This window comes from Stenella coeruleoalba (genome assembly GCF_951394435.1).
Source record: "Stenella coeruleoalba genome assembly, chromosome: 17".
NCBI lineage: Eukaryota > Metazoa > Chordata > Mammalia > Artiodactyla > Delphinidae > Stenella > Stenella coeruleoalba.
Window position 1 is genome coordinate 44,543,523 of NC_137163.1, and position 25,073 is coordinate 44,568,595.

At 35.0% G+C, this 25,073-nt stretch overlaps 1 protein-coding gene across 3 annotated transcripts in view; it reads left to right on the forward strand.

The window, feature by feature from the left end:
- The first annotated feature begins 9,780 nt into the window (after window positions 1-9,780).
- Window positions 9,781-25,073, forward strand: part of LOC307175801 (uncharacterized protein C8orf88) — a 43,432-nt gene continuing 28,139 nt past the window's right edge. The window contains exons 1-3 of one of the 3 annotated variants that reach the window (XM_079901336.1): window positions 9,781-10,158; window positions 16,731-16,829; window positions 19,534-19,607. In XM_079901336.1, the coding sequence (XP_079757462.1) occupies window positions 16,757-16,829; window positions 19,534-19,607 (147 nt within the window). In that variant the 5' untranslated portion in view covers window positions 9,781-10,158; window positions 16,731-16,756. Of the gene's footprint in view, window positions 10,159-10,178; window positions 10,264-16,383; window positions 16,830-19,533; window positions 19,608-25,073 lie in introns of those variants that run through there. The other 2 variants (XM_079901338.1, XM_079901337.1) reach the window with 2 other exon arrangements.

Genomic DNA, 25,073 nt, shown 5'->3' on the forward strand with positions numbered 1-25,073 from the left:
GAAGCCCAAAGCAGATATTAATAAGAAAGAAATTCAACATCCATTTATGAGAAAAACTCTCAACAAAGTGGGTATAGAGGGAACATACCTCAACATAATAAAAGCCATATATGACAAACCTACAGCAACATCATACACAACAGCAAAAATCTGAAAGCATTTCCTCAAAGATCAGGAAAAGGACAAGGATGTCCACTCTCACACTTCTTTTCAACATAGTATTGGAAGTCCTAGCTACAGCAATCAGACAAGAAAAGGAAATAAAAGGAATCCAAATTGGAAAGGAAGAAGTAAAACTGTCACTGTTTGCCAGTGACATGATACTATATATATAGAAAATCTTAAAGACACCACCAATAAACTACTAGAATAAATGAATTCAGTAAGTTGCAGGATACAAAATTAATATAAGGAAATCTGTTGAATTTTATACACTAAAAACAAACTATCAGAAAGAAAACAGTCCATTTACAATTGCATCAAAAAGAATAAAATACCTAGGACTAAATCTAACCAATCTTTTACAGAAGGTAAAAGACCTATACTCATTAAACTGACATTAATGAAAGAAATTGAAGACAACAAAACAAATGAAAAGATATACCATGCTCATGTATTGGAAGAATTAATACTATTAAAATTACCACAGATTCATTGTAATCCCTATCACAATACCAGTGACATTTTTCACAGAACTAGAACAAATTATTCTAAAATTTGTATGGAAACACAAAAGACCCCAAATAGCCAAAAGAATCCTGCAGAAGAAGAACAAAACTGGAGATATCATGCTCCCTGGCTTCAAACTATACTACAAAGTTGCAGTAATCAAAACAGTATGGTGCTGGCACAAAAAGAGACACACATTATCAATGGAATCAAAAATCAAGAGCCAAAAAAAAAAAGAACCAAGAGCCAGAAATAAACCCACATGTATGGTCAATTAATCTACAACAAGGAAGGCAAGAATGTACAATGGGGAAAGACAGCCTCTTCAATAAATGGTGAACAGCTAGATGCAAAAGAATCAAACTGGACTACTTTCTCACAGCACATACAAAAATAAACTCAAAATCGATTAAAGACTTAAATGTAAGACCCCAAACCATAAAACTCCTGGAAGAAAACATAGGCAGAATGCTCTTTGACATCAGTCTTAGCAATGTTTTTATGGATATGTCTCCTTAGGCAAGGGAAACAAAATCAAAAATGAACAAATGGGACTACATCAAACTAAAAAGCTTTTTCATGGCAAAGGAAACTAACAACAGAACAAAAGGCAACCTACTGAATGGGAGAAGATATTTGCAAACAATATATCTAATAATAGGTTAATATCCAAAATATACAAAAAAAAAAAACTCATAGTACTCAACACCAAAAAAAAAAAAAAAACAAAACAAAAATTGGGCAGAGGACCTGAATAGACATTTTTCCAAAGAAGACATATGGATGGTCAACAGACATATGAAGAGATGCTCAACATCACTAATATCAGGGAAAACTACAGGATATCACCTCACATCTGTCAAAATGTTTATTATAAAAAAAACAACAAATAGCAAGTGTTGGTGAGCATGTGGAGCAAAGAGAACCCTTGAGCACTACTGGTATGAAAGCAAATTGGTACAGATACCATGGAACACATTATGGAGGTTTCTCAAAAAAACTAAAAATAGAACTACCATAGGTTGCTGCAATTTTACTTCTGGGTATTTTTGTGGAGGAAACAAAAACATTAATTCAAAAGGTATAGGCAACCCTATTTTCAGTCCAGCATTATTTATGATAGCCAGGACATGGATGCAACCTAAGTGTCTATCAACAGATGAATGGATAAAGAAGATGTGGCATATATATTCAATGGTATATTACTTAGCCATAAAAAGGATGAAATGTTGCCATTTGTGACAACATGGATAGATCTAGAGAGTATTATGCTAAGTGAAATAAGGCAGACAGAGAAAGACAAATGCCATGTCATTTCACTTATATGTGAAATCTAAAAAACAAAACAAACATAACAAAGCAGAAACAGAGGCACAGATACAGAGAACAAAAAGGTAGGTTTGTGGGGGGATGGGTGAAATAGATGAGGGAGATTAAGAGGTACAAACTTCCCATTAGAAAATTAATAAGTCACAGGGATGTAATGTATAACATAGGGAATATAGTAAATAATGTTTAATAACAATATAGTGATAGGTGGTAACTAGATTTATCATGATGATCATTTTGTGATGTATTAAAATATCGAATCATGTTGTACACCTGAAATGCCATATTGTAAGTCAGTTATACTTCAATTAAAAAAATACATTAATAGGAAAGGATTAATAGATTGTATGATTAAAAGAAAAAAAATCATAAGTAAAGCCAAAAGACAAACTGGTGAAGATCTTTTCAAAATAGTATAAAGAATTACTTTTTTTAATACGGGAAGAGACTAAAGGCATGAAAAAGCAATTCACAAAAGAAATACAATAATTAATAAACACCATCTTTTTAAAAAATTTGCTAATGATGAAAGACTATACGTTAAAAACTAAGAATTTCACCTACCATATTAACAAAAGTTAAAAAGCAGTAATATTCCTGCAATTTTGAAGATATGGGAAGGTACTCACACACACATACGAACACACACACACATTCTTTGACCTAGTTATTCTGTCTCTAAGAATTTATCCTAAAGGTGTTATGGATAAGATAACAAATATATATGTACAACAATGTTTATCACATTTTTATTTATAATGGGGGTTAAAAAGAAAAAAAATGTCTAAAAATTCAATAATGTGGACTAGGTGAAATAAATTATGGTACACCTATACTGTAAAACAACAGGCAGTCATTAAAAATATGATGAAATTTTTCATCTGTTCAGTTGGAATGGTTTACAAAATATTGTGGGACAAAATCAGATCACAAATCAATATGTAGAGTATAATTCACTTTAAAAAAATGATTTTACATGTTATGTGTTGAAAAAACTAAGGAAAATTAAGCACTAAACATTAAGAATAGTTATCTATGAGTGATAGAAGATAAATGATTTTTACTTTATTTCTGTGCTAGATTAACTAATAGTTGGAAAGTGTTAAGTTTCCTTTTGATAAACAGATAAGAATGCTAAGAGATGATCACATCAGTATTTGTTACATTGTCATTTGATTCTTGAGTTTTAAATTTATTAAAATCCAAACCAATGAGTTTCATCCATAAAACCTTAAGTTTTAAAGTTAACATATTATATATTTAAGCTTAGTCTTATATGAATTACCATAAATTTTTAATTAACTACATCCAAACTCATGACAGTTTATACTTAGCCTTCCAGTGACTAGTACAGAAGTAGAACACAGAAAGTGCTGGGAAAACATTATTGGAAAGAATATAACATAGCCACTCATCAGAAAAGGAAGGATTTATTTGTCCCCTGTGGTCCAAGGTAGGAAAAAAAAAAAAAAGGCTTAGTTCTTAGAAAAGAGAAAAATAGAACCATGATCAGGTATTCTTGAGCAAGTCATTTGTGAGTATACATATGTCATTTTGGCAGAAAAGAAAGAATCCTAATAATGATAGGTGGCAAGTATGGTGCTAGCCTTACAATATGTGCTATTTAATATTCACAGAAATCCTAAGAAAAGGATTCTTGTTTCTGCTTTGCCAGAGGAAATTGAGGTGCCACTCCCACAGACCTGAAAAAGATTTTGCGTAGAACAGGCATCTGCATTCAAAACAAGCACTAATGATTCTGATGTTGTTTTTTCCTGAGTCATACTCTGAGAAACACTGTACTAAACCATGCTGAAAATATACACATGTTCACATGCACTTTCTCTGGCATTCACATTTTCTAATATAGAAAAAGCTTTGATTGTATTTGAGTAATAACACCATTTCTTTTGTTTAGTTTTTGTTTATTTTTGATCTAGCTATACTTGTGTGTAACTCATCTCTGGGAAGAAAATAAAATATTTGCCCTAAGTATTCATTTCACAAAGAATAGAATACTCTAGTTTAAAAAACATTTTTTGATTTTATTATATCATTATTAATTTTATAGCATTTTATCTTAAATATTATTACATGTATTTATTTTCTTTTTTATAATTAACAAAATCATAGGAAATAAGTAGGAATATTACATATTAAATATAAGGAAATTGACATACAATGAATTTTAATTAATATAACTTCTCTTTCTTGTAATAGCAATATTTATTAAAATGATTGTTAAATAGCACAAAATGCTAAAAAAGTTTGTAAAGGCTTTTAATTTTTAAATTTATTTTACATGTTCGGTTACAAATTTAAATAAATACTAAGGTTCTTTATGTTTGATAAATGCGCATGTGTTTGACCTTAGGTGGAATACCATTGAAAAACAAAAATGAGAAGCCCATATTCTTTTGGGACTGCCTCCCAAATAAGTTTTTAGGTAAGGCTAAATATCTGAGTACAGTTTGTAATTTAACAGGTGAGAGTCTTTGATCCTCCACAGAGATAGTCTTCAGTTTTGTAAATGTAACTAAAACTCATTTAAGGTAACTTGCTAAAAAGGAAGTGATCACACACATTGCTCTGAAGTTTTTAAGTGTCTTATGTGTATGTGTAATGTTTGGATATAGAACTACTGTAAGTTCCCAGTGTTTAAATAAAATTTTCTGAAAAACCTTGCCACAGTGTCTGATACTCTATGCCAAATATACCATTGGCTTAAGATATTTGATATTTAAATAATCTTGGAGAAAATGCATTACATTTTCATTAGTCATTAAGCCTTTAGCAAGAATAAGCTTAGGAGATTTGTAGAGAATTCCTTAGATTATGTAACGCCTTATTTTTTCCTGGCCTCTTCCTACACACCTGCTGTATGACTCCTTCCTTTAAAAGTTCCTCTCTGCCTACCATCTGCCATCCCCAGGTCTTCTTTTACTCCCCCATAATTAATGCAGACTTCAGTATCTGGTTTTCATTCTTATCACATGCCATTGATTTAAATGTCAATGTGAATGGCCTCTCTAATACTCTGGTCTGGACTCATTTCTTTGATTCCCTCAAGTCCAGTGACCTTTATCTCCATTACACGTCTGCTATTCACCACTGTAGCTGCACTCTGGGCGCCCATAGTTAGAACCACTCCATCTCCAAACTCATACTCAGATATCCACTCTCTGAACATATGCTTCCTCTATCCAAAATTCTGACCCTTTTTGTACTACCATTCCTGAATATCACCTTCAACACTTCTAATTTCTTGATTATTCCAATCTATCATCTTCTATATTTACCAATGAATCCCATAACCACAAATGCCACTACATATTTTTGATCTTTACCTTCAATTGCACCTCAACATTGTTTACCTGTCTTCAGCGCTCTCTGTAAATTTCCCACAGATACCATATGAAAACTTTAGTCCTAAAGCCCCTTACCACACTTTTCACAGAGACTCCCTTCCTCTTACAGTGGTTGTTTTCTTATTTCACCTATTCTTACCTTTGTTTCATTCCTCCACCTACACTCTAGATTCATTCCATTCCCTCATTCCTCCTCAGGGAACTCACAATATCTTTTCATTGTTTCTGAGATCCACCTGGCTGCCTAAATCGATAACTGGCATCACCATTTTTATTTCTCATCTCACACCCTCTACAATCCATCAGTTCTCCCTATTCTCTGAAGTATGTGCACGTCTCTTCATGGTTCCTCCCTATCTTAATTGTGGCTCTCATCAACATTTCCTGTAAAAGGCTATGAACAGGTCCCTCTGCTTCTATTTTTGCCTTGTCTGCTGCCTGTACCTCTCCTCAATCCATTTTCCACATTAGTCACCTAAGTGATTATTTTTTAGATACACATAAGATCTTATCATACCCTACCTACAGTCCTTCAGCATCTCTCCACATGCTTATAAGGGAGATAAAAGGCTCTTCATTCTTCTTTAGCCTAATATTGAACCACTACCCAAGCAGTGTCTCATATTTTGTGTTTCTGCAGTATTGAATTACTGATAGTTTTTGGTATTGACTTCTGTTTTATTTCTATATGCCTTTGGACATGTCCTTCTGCCTGCAAGGAATATCCCTGTCTAACTTGGTAAACTCCTTTCTATCCTTGAAAATCCTCCTTAGGCATTACCTCCCCTGCAAACTCTTCCATGATCCTTCCTCTCCTCCTTTCCACCCAGACAGAATTCTTTCCTTGTACTACTTCTATTCCATGTAAATACTTCTGCCACATATACTACCCTCTATTGTACTTACAGGTTTATAGGTACTCTTAGACTATTGTTCTCTTCTTACTAGTTGTGCCTCAGTCATGCAAGTCGTATCTCAGTTTGGTTTTTATATCCTCAGTGCCTGGCACATAATAGGCATAGACTTTCAAAAATTTTTTTTTTTTTTTTCTGAACTAAGCTGAGTGGAGCCAAATCGCTATTATAGCTTTTCATGCATTGTTTCAATGATTATCTGTATTTGGGGGTGTGTATATGTGTATCTTCCATAAAATGCTTTGTAGATGTTTGTGGAATAATAAGAGGAAGAATACTGACAGGAGGTTGGTAAGGAGATCATTTGGTAAATACTAGGTAATGCTACCTCTTCAGCTTTTCCCAACTCCCAGGCTTTCAGTAGAACTACACAGGCACACCATGAATGCCTTTATCTTAACAATTAGCTATTGAATTGGAATTGTCTCTGTAACTGCACCCTAACTAGACAGTATCTACCATGAGAACCAGAAACCAGTTTGTGTGCGTGTTACTTGTGCTCATACAAGGTTACTTGTGACCATACAAGGTTTTATTAACTAAATGTAAGGTATTGTGAAGGTAAAGTTAAATAAGCTAAGAAAATACAATTGTAAATAAAACCTCTACTTACAAGTAGTAAGACACATTTAACTCTTAATTATTATCCTTCTAATTGGGAACTGGGATTCCTATTTCCACTTTTGTATTTTCCTTGATACAGTCTCCAAACCTTTTTTTTTTGAACCAAAGTAAATATTTATTTACAATGAGAAAAACAATGCAATGACAACAAATTAAAAATTTTAAAAAGCTGACGAATACCACAAACATCAAAAAATCCAAAAAAATATTTTAAATTAACTGCCTGTATTTTTAGTTTTTTGATTGCCTCTTCATTTGAAAACAATTTTATAGTGCATTTTCTTTGTGAGAGTAAATAATTTGGTATTTTCTCCAGGATAGGCAATCAAAATTTATTTTTATTATTGAAAGTTTAGAAAAGTTAATTTCAGTAACAACTTGTAGTGTCAATTTTTAGTGTTGTTAAATTTGGGGAAACTTGTCATGAGTTTCTTATGTAAGCTCAATGATTTCAGGGCATTTCAAGTTTCCTTGGGCAGTGTAATTAGTATTTAAATTGCTCACTAACCTGTTGTTAAGCTCTTTTTGTAGATGTATATTATAAGTTCTGGATTATCCTTGTAGATGCCAATATTTCTTACCAAATCAACAAGAGATTTTTTAAAATTTCAATGTGTTTATATAATTTATTCTTCTTCATCAATTATCCAAAAAAATTAGGAGTCTGCTTATTAACTATATTTAAAATGTATTTATACCTTGAAGTAGATTACTGATTTTGGTTTTATTTGAAAAAAAATTTTTTCTTCCATCTCACTTTTTTATCATAATTTCTATTGATTTCATTTAGTAATATGTAAAAACTAATTTTATTGTATGATGTATATATAATTGTATATGTTACATTGTTAAACATATTCCTCAAGAAGAAAACTTCTGTTTTGACTAGATTAATGAGAACTGAATCCTACACCTACAATTTTTTACATCTGGGGGTTGAAAGGATTTACTGACTTCATTATCCACAGACTTCTGGTGCTTCATGCCATAGGACATGTTCTTATCATGACACCTCCTCTGACCTGCACTTTAGTCTCTGAAGCCAGGTGAGCTGTCTCAGTGGAAGGTAGGAATGTTGCTGGAAGCCTTTTCTACACCTAAATAGCAATAACTTGACTATGCATGGAAGTGATTGTGAAACTCCACACCTTTTAAAATGGTAAATCCTACTATATTACTGTCCCACTTAAACACTTCAATGCTTCCCATTGCTCTTAAAATAAAATTCAGTCTCCTTACTGGAGCCTACAAAACACTGTAGGATTTCAGCTTTTCCTGTCTCTCCAAACTCATCTTCAGCATTCTCTTCTTGCTTTCTATTCAACCATACTGGTCTTAATCAGTTTCTGAAATATGCTAAACTTTTTCTCACCCCAGGACATTAATACCTACAGTTCCCTTTCCCTAAATACCTTTTTCCTATTCTATATCAGCATTCAGCCCTAGCTTAGATGATCCCTTTTCAAAGAGGCATTTCATCTTCAGTTATCCCATTCCAGTCAAGCTTTCTTTGCCTTTACACAGCCTCCTTTGCAGTACTTGCCTTTTGAGTCCTCTTTCTAAATACTTTTTTCTGGAATGGGTTTTCTTAATCAGCATCCCTTTCCTAATGTTCCAATTTATCTATAACGTGTATGTATATGTTATATATGTATGGGTACATATTTTTTTGTGTGTGTACATAAAAAAGCTGTTTGAAAACCTCAACTTAAATATTCTTTTATAATCTCATATTTACAAGTCCCAGTTTGAACTCATCATTTCCCTCCTTAAACCTGTTCTGCCTCTTGTGTTCCCTATCTTATGTCATCACCACCTATTCACTTGTTCACCCAATTCAGAAACCCCGAGTCACCCTAGATTCTCTTCTTATTCACTCCTTCCACCCAGTCTGTCACAAAACTATTGATTTCACTTCAGCAGCATCTCTCAGATCTATCCCTTCTTCTTTGGTACTTATCTCAGACATCATTATTTTTTATTGGAGTTATTGCAGACACCCCCAGGGAAGCCTTCTGTGGCCTGTTTAATATTGCTATATCTTACACCCCACACACACAATCTGCCCTCCATAGTGCTGTGAGAACGACCCTTCCAATATTCAAAAAGATAAGTTATGAAAGATTCAAACTTTTGATTCATGTCCACTTCTTCACTTTCCTTTCCACACAGTTTCCCCTACTCCAACTACTGTACGCCAGACAAGTTTTCTTTTCCCTTTGCACCGTCTCTTCTTCCTTGCCTTCTTCCTCCAGCCAGCTGGAAGAAACCAAGCATAAGCTGTTCCGAAAACGGCTCTAACATTCCAAGCCTAAGGGTCAGTTTAGGCATTCCTTACACTATGCTCCCAACTTAAATCTACTCCCCTATCGCAATACTTAGCACAGCCCACAGAATTTGTTCACCAGCCCAGGGGCCCACCGGATTGTGAGCCCTGTAATTACACCCGTGTTCACCCGTGTTCCGCCTCCACGTCCCCCTAGTATAGTGGTAGTACCAAGTGGGGACTCTCAAAAATAACAGTGAAAAATTGAGTAAAAGAATAAAAGTGAAAATTAAAAATAAAGGATTCGGATTCAGATGGAGTCGCCTCAACGAATTTTGTTCCTTTCAGGACGGCAGTCTGTGTGCGATATGTATTCCTGTCAGAAGTTAACCATTTCCCTTATTCCATAACAGCCCGAATCCTAGCACCACTTAGACTCAGGCCAGGGACAGCTGCCAGCGCCTGCGGGATCCGCCGGCAGCTCCGACGCGGGAGGGGCTCAGTCGTCAGCTCACCGGAGGCCTCGCTCATAGAGGCTGCATAGCTCACAGACGCTGCCTGGAGTCCGCCGCCCGGCATCGCGCAGACGTCTCGTCTCGCGCCTCCCCGTGTCGGGCAAGCAGGACCGCCGGCTGGGGTCCCAAAGGCACCTCGGCGAAGCCTCCGCACCACGCGCGGCTCCCGAGAGGCTGCGCCCGCCCCTCGCGCCCTGCACATCCCGAGAAACGCACGCCGCCAGTTTAACGGTTCTGCTCCCGCCGGGCTGCGCCGCGCTCTGGGCCCCAGGCGCCCGAGGCCCCGCCCCGCGCCCGCCCAACGCCCCTGGGAGCCGCTGTCTGCCCCGCCCTCGTCGCCGCCACCCTGGGCCTGGAGCGGACTCGCGGCTGCAGCTGTTCACGGACGGGCAGCCGGGCGCTCGGCCGCCGCGTCTAGGGCTGAGCGCCGCGACGCGGCTGCTTGTCCCGAAATCCTCCCGGATCTTTAGGCGGTAGGTGGCCGGGGATGACGAGCCATACGGGGACAGAAGTCAGGTCCCGGGGTGTGAGGAGGCCAGTGGACGCCGTCTCCGAGGGAGGAAACGGGGGAAGTTGAGGTGAGGGAGAGAACCTCTGGGGTCAGTCGGCGCAAATCAGGCAGGGCCTCCACAGGGTCCCCAAGGTGGTTCTTAGAGTGTGAAGGGAGCGAGCAGGTCGGAAGGAAAGGGGTGGGGGCCGGTGTGGAAAACCGGGCGAGGGGCCAGTGGCCAAGGGAATTACACTGCTGAAGGGATATTGATAAAACAAAAACAAAACAAACACATGAAAAGCCCCGAAAAGGAAGTGCACATCGCCCGCTGTCCCAGGACCTGGTCCTAGGTAGTGGGATGGTTTGAAGACTGTTTCCCATGCCCTAGAATCATCCTTACTAATTTTGGGCAACAGTTTGTTTTTGTTTTTGAGATTACTGTAGTTGTTTTTATTAATAATAAATTAAATTCAATAAGAAAAGAAAACCCAGTAAGAATAAAGAAGCAAAAGACATGTGTGGTCACTTCACAGAAGGAAAGCAAATGGTTAATGAACGTATTTGAAGATGTTCTATGCAACTTGTATGTAAAGGTATTCTGTTTTACAAAAGTTGACATATAACATTATAATAGTTTCAGGTGTACAACATATTTGTATCAAAATTTTATAATTGCTGATATTTTAGCAAAACTAAAAAAAAAAAAAACCTGAAAAAGGACAGTTACATCAGTTATGACAACCACCAACACCCATTACCTGGACAGTTTTATCCCACCTCAATGTTAAATTGTGCTTGTATTGAAAGATGCTTCACAGAGAAAACAAAAATTTTGGGTCAGAAAGCATGAAATGGAAAAATATAAGGGGACACTCTAGGCTTATAACTTTTTGATATTTTAGTTTTAATTTTTCCTGCATATGGCAACACGATTTGTGGAGTATAAAGTGTCTTTCATCATGTAAGTCATAATTAGTTTATCCTATACTCCTCTATATTTCCTTTATGTTATTTTTCATCTATCAGGTTATCAGTTTCTGCTGTTTACTTACAAGCAGCATTTGGCTTTAAGGAATCCTAACTTTGTAAAAGAGATATTTTGAAGTTGAAAATTAAGATTAAATCCTATCTGGTATAATCCTATATGGGAAATATACATGAGGTAAATGAAAGCATGGTCTTTTCACTTCTTCTCTCAGCTTATTTCTTTAATTTTATATGCTTTTATTTCTTAATTGCAGCAGAACCATCAGCAGTTTCTAAAGAAATTTAGAATTTAAGTTGTAAATTTTAAGTATAATATTCAGCTTTTAAGTATAATACATATTATGTTTCATATATCTAATCCATTCTGTGGATTAGAATGGCAGTGTACCATGTCTGCAGAGTGAGGAAAGCATAGTAATCCCACAATTTATTTAGTAGTTGAAGAAAAATTGAAAATTGAGGAAATGAAAATTATTAGCACACACCACTTTATTCAGCAAGGTTTTATACATAAATGTTCCTTCTCATAATTAATTTTTTTTCCATACAAATAGTGTCCACATGGAATAGTGGAGAGTGAGGTGTCTTTACTTACCAAACACACAAGTTTAGAGACAAGGGCGTGAACTTTATAGTCGGAACCTCATTTCTACCAATTACTAACCGTGTGAACTTGAGCACATCTCTTATTTTTCTTAGCCTCAGGTTTCTCATCTGTAAAGTAGCTAATAATGATTTTCTACAACAGTTAATGTATGGCTCAAAATTAAATGAGATAGTATATGTAAAGCATTTAACATGTAGTAGGATCTCAAAAAATGGAGTTTTAATTAAAAAAGAATAGGATATATTGGGTAAAGAAAATTTGCCCCAATTGATCAGTATATATACTTATCTCATGGTACTATATTTTAGAAAATTTTAGGTTAATTTGTAATTTCAGAATTGGTGGGCCCTTATATTTAGTTTGATATATTTTTTTAAACAAACAACCTAAGATATAGTTAGTATTCTAGATGAAGAATAGCACTTACACAGGTTTCCTGACTTGCAAACCAGTGTTCCGTTCATACCACTTGGCATTTTAAGATGATTTGTGTAAACTTGAAAAACAACTTTAGTTAGTAACCATTTCTCAGCATGTGTTAATATAATGAATTTTTGAGACATTGGATCAAAATGTCCTTTAAAAATATTTATACCACAAAACTATATATTTACATTTCAAAGACAACTTTATGACAGGCCCACTACTTGCTACCCAATGTTGTAGGTAGGGTTATGTTTTTTTTGCAACTGTTCTTTGTAACACTTGATATCATAAATGCCTAACCTAGGTAGCTTCAAAGGAAAGGAGTTCTACATTCAATGAGTGAGCAGACATTAGAGTTTAAGATTGAAGTTATTTTATATGCTGACTGTGTCGTTCAGCTGTCTTTATTTGTAACCCAGAGAATTAGGCTTTGGTTTGTGGAGCCCTGTCCTTCATAGATTCTGATCCTAGATCAGTTTTACAATAATTGCTTATTATTGTATAAGGTAAATACTTTTCCATTAATAACACTGTTTAAGACATGATGCTGTTATATAGTATGCATCCCAAACTTATTCCCTATAATGTCACTGTCTCTATGCAGACATAGTTTACTTTAATAATTTCCTTAACTGATGTGGATTTATGTATCTGGGGACTTTGCTGTAGTTTTCATACTACAAATTGAAAGGGTAGGTGGTACTGAAAAATCTTTTCGTTTGTTTGCTTGTTTATTTACATGTGTTGTAAAATCATATAAGAGTTCTGTAACTCTCCAACTCTTGAAAACTGTGGATTTGCATTGAATACTGGGGATTTGCATTGCTCAGCAACTGGAAAGACTTTACAACCTCTACCAATTCGATTTCAGCTGAGCAATGAAAAATAAAAAAGTGTGTGCCAAAGTACTCTATTGTATTCTTTTCATATGGGAAACAGGATGGAAAATTACTACTACTAGTATTAGTGTCCTAATTAAAATGGCTAGGATAAACATTAAATAATGCAATATTAGACTGTTCTTTGGTCCATATTAAAATATTCCCTTCCACATAGAAAATATTCAATAAATATTTGAAGTGGGTTTTTTTGCTACATATGCTTATAACTTTTTTTTTTCCTATTATATCAAAGTAGTGCATTAGTTTTGTTTAGAAGGTTGTTAATCACTGTGCTGAAATACCAGTTAACATACACATTACAAATCTAGATGGGTGTTAACTTAGAGTACTGGCTTGCATCTCTCCGAATTTCAAGAAAAAGTAACTATTTTGTGCTTAGTTATCATTGCTAACTTTGAGAGATTGTTTATAAATTTATGATTTTAACACTTGAATTATGTCCAAAGGCATTTTTTTAAGATGAAAGCATTTCTTTGGAGCATAAAGAAAGTGATTAACCCTATTTTATACTTAGGGAAACAGTCACTTAGACCAACCTCTGCTTAAAATCATGGGTTACAATCAATTTCTGGATGAGCAAGTGCAAAATCAGGTGGAGTTTTACTTTTGACTTTGTCTTGATAGGTATCAAAATTTGGAAAGCTTTTGGTCCATTCAGGCATCAGAAGATTTTCATTAAATAGGAGGTATTTAAATTTATAGATTTATTTAGTAAAACTAATTATGTTGCAGCTACTAAGATACAAAGATAAATAAAGCCTAGTTTTTTTGGCTTAAACTAACTCACAGTCTAACCAATTAGGCATATAATAGATTTTTTGTATGATACATTTTAGAAAAATTAATAGGCAAAATATTGGGTTGGTCAAAAATTCATTCAGCTTTTTCATAAGAAGTCATGGAAAAACCCGAATGAACTTTTTGGCCAACCCAATACAATATGGACCACTGGAGGAAGAAAGAAAAATCATTATTGTTGCTACCACTATTGTTATTTTACTATCAACTATTTGTTAGGAACTAGAGAACTTCATGTGAACCAGTTTATTTAATGTTAGCGTTGAGACATGAGGATACTTTCCACGGAAGTAGAGGGAACTTGACCTTGGCTTTGAAGGATGAATAGCAATTTGGGAGAAGAGCAGCAGGGAGTGTGAGGGAACTCCAAACAGAGCACCTGAATATATATGATGAAACAAAATAACATTTATGAATTCAACAACTTATTGAACGTGTACTGTGTATTAGACACTGTGCTAGCCATTAGAGATATACCTGAGTGATAGAGCTATAATTTTATAGTCAGATAATAGGTATTTGAAACTAATGCAACACACTGGAAGAGGATACAGGGGTGATTTATGAGCACATAAGAAGGGTACTTAATGAAACTTGGACAGTTCTGCCTGTGTGGGAGGTGGAAAGAGAATATGGGGCTAGCTTGATCATAGCATCTTGTCCAAAAGCATGGGGATGAGCATACCCATCACTTTTTAGACTCATGACCTTGGGCAAGTTACCTGATTTCCCTAAGCCTTCTCTGTAAAATGAGGATAAAAAAAATGATAAAATTAACATTTATTTAACTTTTACTATGTACCAGGCATTGTGCTAATGCTTTATACAGATTTTCTTTTTTAGTCTTCACATCAAACTTAGGAGATAGGGGTTATTGTTTTCCATAATTACATAACTAAGTGGTGGAGCTATGATAAGAACCTAGGTAGACTGACCCAAGACCTGAGCTCTAGCTGTTAATAGTGCCTAATTTATAAAGTTGTTCTGAATATTAAATAATATGACATAGGTAAGTGGTTTACTGTGTATGACACATGGATGTTGGGTCCTGTTTCTGTTAATAATTCAGGAGGTGATGGGGTACTGAAGTTTTTTAAGCAGGTATGTGTGTAAGGAGATCATAGTTTGGAGACTATATTCACCCATTTGTTCAGCAGATGCTTGTTTTACACCTACTTTGGATCCAGTCCAAGTACTGAGTTAGTTGTAGGGGACACAGGAGGAATGAAAATATTGTTCCTCACTTTAAGAAGACTCTGTTCCTCACTTTTGCCTAGTATGGAAGACAAATCAGCCATTATAGTGTGGTATATAGTATAGTACAGTACAGTGTTCTCTAAGTGGCATGATAAGGGCATATTCACTGTGTCCCAGGTACATAGGTACATAGGGAGAGGGAGTATTTAAATCAGTCTAGGTGTTCAGGGAGATGAATTAAGAACTACTGTGGGACTAAAAGAGTAGTGGTGGGAGTAAAGAAAATATATTTTAGAGATATTTTGGAAGTAGAATGGATAGGAATTAGAGACTGATTATGGTGTGGGGGCTCTAATATAGACAAATTTAAGGAGTCTTTAACTGAGGGTGATATGAGGGAGTTGGTGATGACTTAAGGAATACAGGAGGAGGGACATCTCTGGAGTCAAAGTAATGAATTTGATTTTTTTTTTATAGTAATAGCATGTATTTAGCACTTGCCTTGTGCCAAGTAGTCTTTTTTTTCTTCTTAACATCTTTATTGGAGTATAATTGTTTTACATTGTTGTGTTAATTTCTGCTGTATAACAAAGTGAATCAGCTATACGTATACATATATCCCCGTATCCTCTCCCTCTTGCATCTCCCACCCACCCTCCCTATCCCACCCCTCTAGGGGGACACAAAGCACTAAGCTGATCTCCCTGTGCTATGCGGCTGCTTCCCACTAGCTATCTATTTTACATTTGGTAGTGTATATATGTGAATGCCACTCTCTCACTTTGTCCCAGCTTACCCTTCCCCCTCCCCGTGTCTTCAAGTCCGTTCTCTACATCTGCATCTTTATTCCTGTCCTGTCCCTAGGTTCTTCAGAACCTTTTTTTTAGATTCCATATATATGTGTTAGCATATGGTATTTTTCTCTTTCTGACTTACTTCACTCTGTATGACAGACTCTAGGTCTGTCCACCTCACCACAAATAACTCAATTTCATTTCTTTTTATGGCTGAGTAATATTCCATTGTATATATGTACCACATCTTCTTTATCTATTCATCTGTCGATGGGCGCTCAGGTTGCTTCCACGTCCTGGCTATTGTAAATAGTACTGCAATTTTGGATATGTTAAACTTGAGGTACCTATAGTAAAATATAAATGGAAATATCTTTTGGCAATTAGAAAGATAAAACTGGAATTTAAAAGAGAGGTAGATGCTGGATGTGTAAATTAGGGCATATTTATCATGCAGATAGGTATTTGCAATCATAAGAATAGATGAGAGTAGCTAAGAGGACCAAAGCCAAATTTGGACGAATCCCTAAGTTTATTTGGAGAAAAGTAGGAATCAGCTAAGGAAGTTAGAAGAGGCAGTCAAAGAAATAGGAAACAAAACTTAAAGAAAAGAGTCAGGAGAGTTAAGGGAGGAAAATGTTTTAAAGAGGGAATATTCAGTTGTGACAGATGCTGTAAAGGGGTCTATGGTTTGTTGCATGTTATTTTAAATGCTTTGTTTTGTGTTTTCCACCTTAACTTATAAAATAGTTCTCTTCAAATGAATGTCATGGTTATTTGTATATATGTTAAAGCAACTTGATTATCTTGTCTAGAAGATAAAATGTATTTTTCCCACCTAAAGTATGGAACCTCAAGGTCTTTGAGACAATGGAAACCAAAAAATTGATTGGTAAACCACTTCAACCAGCAAGACCTGTTCGTCATCTGACTTCTCCTCCTGGTGAGTAATCTAGGGTACACATTTTAAAAAATTAATTGGTTAATGGCTAATTAGTATTTGAAAGGCCAAATAATATATAAATAATATGTATATACAATATATAAGTAAATAAATATATAAATGGTGGATGTTTAAAAAATAATGAAAACCAATGATCTCCACTGTTTGAAGAATTTAGAAGTATTACGAAAGAGAAGGATTCTTTTTTTATTGAAATATAGTTGATTTACAATATTGTGTTAGTTTCAGGTATACAGTAATGATTCAGTTATATACATATATATATATATATCTTCAGATTATTTCCATTATAGGTTATTATAAGATTGAATATAGTTAATTGTGCTATACAGCAAATCTTTGTTGCTTATCTATTTTGTGTATAGTAGTTTGTATCTGTTAATCCCGTACTCCTAATTTATCCCTCTGCTCTTCCCTTTCCCATTTGGTAATCATAAGTTTATTTTCTATGTCTGTGAGTCTGTTTTATAATAGATTCATTTGTATTATTTTTTAGATTCCACATGTAAATGGTATCATATATTTATCTTTGTCTGATTTACTTCACTAAGTATAATATTTTCTAGGTCCATTCATGTTGCTGCAAATGGCACTATTTCATGCTTTTTTATGGCTAATATTCCATTGTGTATATATCACATCTTCTGTTGATGGGAACTTGGGTTGTTTCCATATCTTGGCTATTGTAAATAGTGCTGCTATGAACATTGGGATGCATGTATCTTTTTGAATTAGAAATTTTGTCTTTTCTGGATATATACCCAGGAGTGGGATTGCTAGATCATATGTTAACTCTATTTTTAGTTTTTAAGGAACCTCCATACTGTTTTCCATAATGGCTGCACCCATTTACATTCCCACCAACAGTGTAGGAGGGTTCCCTTTTCTCCACACCCTCTCCAGCAATTATTATTTGTAGGCTTTCTTTTTTTTTTTTGTGGTATGCGGGCCTCTCACTGCTGTGGCCTCTCCCATTGTGGAGTACAGGCTCCGGACGCGTAGACTCAGCGGCCATGGCTCATGGGCCCAGCCGTTCTGCAGCAAGTGGGATCCTCCCGGACCAGGGCACGAACCCGTGTCCCCTGCATCGGCAGGCGGACTCTCAACCACTGCGCCACCAAGGAAGCCCTATTTGTAGACTTTTTGATGATGGCCATTCTGACCTGTGTGAGATGATACCTCATTGTGGTTTGGACTTACATTAAGAAAATTCTTAATGGTCTACCAGACCAGCAAAGGTGGGAAGAACCTGTGTATTTTTTTTGCCTGAGAGCAACTTGTGTATCTTTTTTTTTTCATGTCTCATTTTCATGGTTAACAACTGGCTTCTGCTCAGAATGATACTCTCAATACAAATTGTGTCCTGTGATTATGATCACTGCAGAGCAGTCATCTGGAGAGAGCATTAGACTTTAAAAAATATACCTAATTGAAAAAAATTAGTACCAAGCAACACTTACAGATTAAGGCTGTGCTTGAGCTGGAACATAAAATCTAATTTTTCAGGAAATCTAAATTTTCTAAAATATTTTCTTTTGCCCATAAAACTAAACTTTTGGACAAATTCTTGAAATACTTGGTATTTAATTTCTAAATTTTTTATTATTATTTTCATTACTAGTATATATATTTATATTTTATGTATATTTGTCTATACATGTATACATAAAATATAAAAGTTATTTAAATTCTGTTTAGTCCATGTGTTCAACTGAATAACTGGCTACTTAGAAAAGGGAAAATATAGCCCTTTTACTGGGTACAAAGATGAATCAGAAAATATAGAAATGACACAGCTCCTCAGTCCTCCATTTTTTCTCCTATCTTTGGTTCCTACAAAGAAGATTGTCTCTACTTTGGTAATGTTTCCTTTGAAGATGGCTGTGACTTAGGACAGACAAAATGAAATTAAGGGATCTTCTGGACCATAGTTTAGCAATGCTGAAGCTGTATCCTTCTGGTGCACTGAAGAAGCAGTTGTGTAGGGCGAAGTCTCAGATTTTTTCCTAAAGTGAGGGAAATAAAACCATTGGCAGCCGCTTCTTTCTGTGACTAGCCTTTTTACAGTACTCGTCCCTCCCTCATTTGTACAGGTTCAGTTTTCCACTGATCCTTTCCCTTGAAGGCTATTTCAGGGGTAGGTAGGAGTGGGCTGGTAGCCCTGATCTCTCATTTAATTATATCCTCTTAAGATCTGGACAGGAGTAGGGGTTTATTAAGCAGAAAAGTTAAGTAAATCAGAAATTAATTTTAGCCTTTCTCAGCATACTTCTGTACTCTCTGGACAACTCACATCCTCAAAGAAATCTACTTTTTCTTCAAGACCCAGATTGAATTATTTCTTTTCGTGAAGCCTTAGTTGATACCCCCAAAGCCCACTCTACTCTCCCCTGGTATCTTCTCTGTACCTGTCACATAACTTATTTTTATTATAGTCATTATTTATGAGCTTCTTTTTTAAAAATAAGCTATGAACTCTTTTATCTCTGAGCTTTTTTCATGCTTATAAACCCACCTCCTAACATGGTGGCTGACATTTCATTGTGTTGAGTAAATGAACTATCAGAAAACATTTCAAAACAGTGCCTAGAATATCCTAGGTACTTAAGGTTTTTAGGTGGTGGTATACCATTTATTGAAGTAATAGATATTTAAAACGTTTTTTTTTTTTCTCTCCTAACAGGAACAGTATTCCCTTTCAACTTCCAAAACGAATATCCATGCAACACCCAGTACTTACAAAGTGGAGTTAGCAGAGTAAGTCTTAGAAGTTATGATAAAATAAAGCATTACAACTGGAAAGTAACATTTGTTAGATGGCTGTTGTGTGCCAGGTACTATACTAAGTGCTTTATATACTTTTTAAAAGTTATGATCTATTTCAAGCATATATTAAAGAGAATAAACACTTATTAATACCCATTGCTCACCGTTTTCAAATCTAAATATTTTATTTTATTTGTTTTAGAAAATGTTAAAGCAAAAAACCTTACAGGTAAAATTTTAAAAACCTATATATCCCTGCACCGTCCCATTTCCTTCCCATACTTCCCCAAGATAACTGTCCTCAATTTATTATTGTTTTCGTGAATGTATTAGTACTTTTGCTATAACAAATAGAATTGTTTTAACTGTTCTACAATTTTATATAAATAATATTTTACCTACACATATTCTGCTATGTTTTTTCACATTTAGGTTTATATTTAAAATTTTCTCATTTAATTTTTTGACTAAATAAAATAGTCACAAATTTAAAAATTCAAAATATACAAAATGACATTTAGTGAAGTTTCCCTCCAATCTCTATCCCCCGGTCACCTATTTCCTCTGATCAGAAGTAACCATTGTACCCCTTTCTTATCTAGAAACTTTCAGAAATACATTATGCATAGACAAGCATAAATATATTTACAAATGGAATACTAGGCAACTGTTAAAATGAGTAAAGCAGTTCAATATGTGCTGATACAGAATAATCTCTTTATATATATATATTAAGCTACCACATTTCTTGTTCCATTTTCTGTCATGGGCATGACACTTGTTTCTGTTTTATAATAGAAATAGAAATATTTTATAATAAATGCTACAATAAACACCCATCTATATGTTATGTTTAATACATGTTTGAGAGGTTCTCAGTAGTATAAACCTGGAGTAGAATTGCTATATACTGTCAAATTTCTCTCCAAAGTGATTTGTACAAGCAATGCATGAAGTACTCTGATTTTTCTGCATCCTTACCCTGTTATTGTCAGACTTTCACTCTTTTTTTTTTTTTTGCGGTACGCGGGCCTCTCACTGTTGTGGCCTCTCCCGTTGCGGAGCACAGGCTCCGGACGTGCAGGCTCAGCGGCCATGGCTCACGGGCCCAGCCGCTCCGCGGCATGTGGGATCTTCCCGGACCAGGGCACGAACCCGTGTCCCCTGCATCGGCAGGCGGACTCTCAACCACTGCGCCACCAGGGAAGCCCGTGACTTTCACTCTTTTTTCATGTTTAATGGGTGAGAAATGTATCTTGTCGGTTTTAATTTTTAATTCTTTATTACTTTGAGTGCAGCATCTTTTCTTATGTTTAATTTGGCCATTTGGTTTTTCTCTTTTGTGAATTATCAGTTCATATCATTTGCCCATTTCTCTTTGTCTATGAGAGAATTTTTTGTGTGTGTGTGTGTTTTTTTCAAACTTTAAAATTTTAATGTAGTCATATTTTAAATTTTTTATGATTTCATTCTTTGTGTCATTGTTTATGAAGTTTTCTCATCCCTAAGATCAAAGGATATTTTTCCTACATATTCTTCAAAAAGATTTAAAGTTTTGCTTTAATATTTAAGTGTATAGTCTACCTGAAGTTAATTTTTGTATGATATAGATAGAAATCTATTTTTTTCATATAGAAGACCAGTTGTAAAGCACAATTCATTGAATGACCTATTCTTTCCATTCAGATTTATGCCATCTTTACTGTATAAGTTTTCAGATAAATAGGGCCTGTTTCTGGACTCTTAATTCTTTTCCATTGATCTATTTGTGTATCTCTGTGTCAGTACCATGATATCTTAATTACACTTGCTTTATATTAATTTTTTAAGCCATTGTAATGTTTTGTTTTATCTGTTCCAGTAGTTAGCATTTCCCTAATTAATACAATAATAATATTCATACCTCTCTTTGGAACCCTTGACCTTCTTTTAGAAACTTTATAAGTAAAAAGGAGTATATTAATATTGTAAATTTTATAGAGAAAAATCAGTTAATTAGATATACTTCTAAGTTTAAAATTTTGTCTGCTGCTTCAGTTATAATGCAAAAGTGACCAGACTCTATGTCAGAGATATATCACATAATTTATAATGAAGGACACTTTTTACTAACTCTCTGTATTTTTTTAAACCAACTTTATTAAGGTATAATTTACATACAGAAAAATGAACCCATTTGTTCAAAGAGTTTTGATAAATATATACCTCATGTAACTAACCCCACAATGAAGCTATAGAGCTGTAGTTTCATCTTCCCCCAAAATACTCTTTTATTCCTTTATAGTCATTCACCATCCCCACTTCCACTAATCCTGGTGCTCCCTCCTCCAGGCATCTGCTGATCTGCTTTCTTTAACTATACATTAGTTTTGGCTGCTCTAAAATTTCATATAAATGAAATCACACAGTCTATATTCTTTGGTGTTAAATTTTTTTTTGCGGTACGCGGGCCTCTCATTGTTGTGGCCTCTCCCGTTGCGGAGCACAGGCTCTGGACGCGCAGGCTCAGCGGCCATGGCTCACAGGCTTAGCCGCTCTGCGGCATGTGGGATCTTCCCAGACCGGGGCACAAACCCATGTCCCCTGCATTGGCAGGCACTCTCAACCACTGCACCACCAGGGAAGCCCTGGTGTTAGATTTTTTTTGCTCAGCATAATGTTTTTGAGATTCTTCCATGTCCTTGTAGATAGCAGTAGTTGGTTTGTTTTTAATTTGGAATAGTATTCTGCTGTGTGAATATAGGACAATTTATTTATTCCTCAGTTGATGGACATTGGATTGTATCTAGTTTTGGGATATTATGAATAATGCTGCTGTGGATAATTGTGTTCACATCTTTGTGCGGACATGCACACAATACCCAGGAGTGGAATTGACGGATCATATGTTAAGTTGGTTTAGAAACTGCCAAAATGTTTTCCAAAGTGGTTGTACCTTCTTACATTCCCACTAGTAGTGTGTGAGGTACCAGTTGCTTCACATCCTTGTCAACACTTGGTATAGTCAGTCTTCATTTTTAGCCATTTTAGTGTGTGAGTAGTTGTATCTCATCGTATTTTATATTTGCATTTTCCTAATAATTAATGAGATTGAGCATTTTATCATGAGTTTATTTATCATCTGTAGTTTTCTTTTTTCTTTTTGGTGTCTGTTCAGATCCTTTGCATGTTTCTAATATTTGAGTTGTCTTTTTATTCTTTTATTTTAAAAAATTATTTTAAAAGATAATATACAAAAGCAAATCACTATATCCTATATGTGTGAATTTATTTCTAAACTCTATTATGTTCTACTGATTTATATGTCTGTTTTTTTCTATTGAGATATAATTGACATATAATGTGTAAGTTTAAGGTATAGAATGTGATGATTTAATACATGTGTATGTTGTAAAATGTTTACCACAATGGGTTCAGTTAACATATCCTTCATTTCACATAATCACTATTTTGTTGTTGTTGTTTTGTTGTAGTGAGAACATTAAGATATACCCTCTTAGCAGCTTTCAATATACAATATAGTATTGTCAACTATAGTTATCATGCTATATACTAGATTCCCTATATGTCTATCTCTTGGTCGCCATCACACTTTACAGACTGCTGTAGCTTTCTGATAAGTCTTGAAATCAACTAATGAAAGTTCATTAACTTTATTCTTTTTCAAATTTGTTATTCTGGGTCCTCTGCATTTCCATATAAGTTTTAAATGAGGCTGTCAATTTCTACAAAAGAGCCTATTGGAATTTTGATTGAGTTTAAAAATTAATTTGAAAAGAATTAACATCTTAATTTTGAGTTTTTGATCCATAAACATGACATTTCTCTCTGTGCTTTGTTTTTTTCAGCATAGGGGTCTTGAGCATCTTTTGTCAAATTTATAAGCATTTTGTATTTTTTGATACTATTGTTAAGTGGTATTTTTTGTAAATTTCAAATTCCACATCTTGGATACTAGGATATAGAAATACTATTGATTTTTGTATATTGACCTTGCTAAACTCACTTAGATCTCATAGCCTTTTTGTAGTGTATTCCCTCCCATTCTTGCTCTATTGTCATAATTTTACTTTAGCTTGTGCTATAAATACACAGCACATTGCTACTATTTTTGCTTTTGTATATTATATTTTAAAATAATTTTTTAAAATAAAAGAATTAATTTTATTTTACCTTCATTTATTCCATTTCCAGCACTCTTAATTTCTTTGTGTAAATCCATGTTTATTACTGGTATTATCTTTCTTCTGCCTGAACAACTTCTTTTAATCTGTTTTTTTAAATTATTACCTCATAAATAAGCACTTGAAAACTTTGGCTTAACAACAACTTATTATCTTTCATGGGTCTGTGGGCTGACTGGTCTTAGGTGACCATTTCTCAAAGATGTGGTTGCAATCAGATAACATCTAGGTCTGGAGTGCTTTAAAGTCTTGACTGGACTGGATGGCCAGATGGCTCACTCACATGGCAGGTAGTTAATGCTGGCTGTTGGTTTAGAGTTTAGCTGCCCCTGTAGACTGGAAGGGGCACCTACAAATGACCTCACCAAATGGCTTGGGCTCTTTACAGCACCACATCTGGATTTCAAGACTAAGGCCTGGAAACCAGCAGAGGCCTGTCATATTAGATTGGTCTGAGCAATCATAGAGCTTGCTCAGATTCAAGGGGAGGAGATAAAAGAATGTCAAGAATTTGTGGCCATCTTTGATCTGTTTAAGAATAATATGAATTTCCCTTCATCTGTATTACCAATTCATGGCCTTCACCCATTCTTTTTATTTATTTATTTATTTATATTTTTTAATTAAAAAAAAGTTTTATTGGGGTATAGTTGTTTTACAACGTTGTGTTAGTTTCTGCTTTATAGCGAGTGAAGTGGAGTTCCCTGTGCTATACATCAGGTTCTCATTAGTTATCTATTTTATATGTATTAGTATATATATATATGTCAATCCCAATCTCCCAATTCATCCCACTTCCTCCTTCCCCCTTGGTGTCCATACATTTGTTCTCTACAACTGTGTCTCTGTTTCTGCCTTAGAAACAGGTTCATCTGTACCATTTTTCTAGATTTTCTCTTTCTGACTTACTTCACTCTGTATGGCAGTCTCTAGGTCTGTCCATGTCTCTACAAATGACCCAATTTCGTTCCTTTTTTATGGCTGAGTAATATTCCATTGCATATATGTGCCAGTCTCAGAGACCTCTGGGACAATATTAAATGCACCATTCTTTTTTATAGGCTTTTTTCCCCATTGTTTCCTAGGAGCTCCTTTATACTACAGAAATTAGTTCTTTATGAGTTACAGTATTTTTCCGGTTTACATTTTGCCTTTTGAGAGTGTTTATAAATCTTACTCTTTAAATTTTCATCCTAGGAATGGATGTTGATATGAATTTGTCTCTTCCTGTTCTCCTTCCTTATCTCAGTGGTGTACATTTGTTTAAGATAAG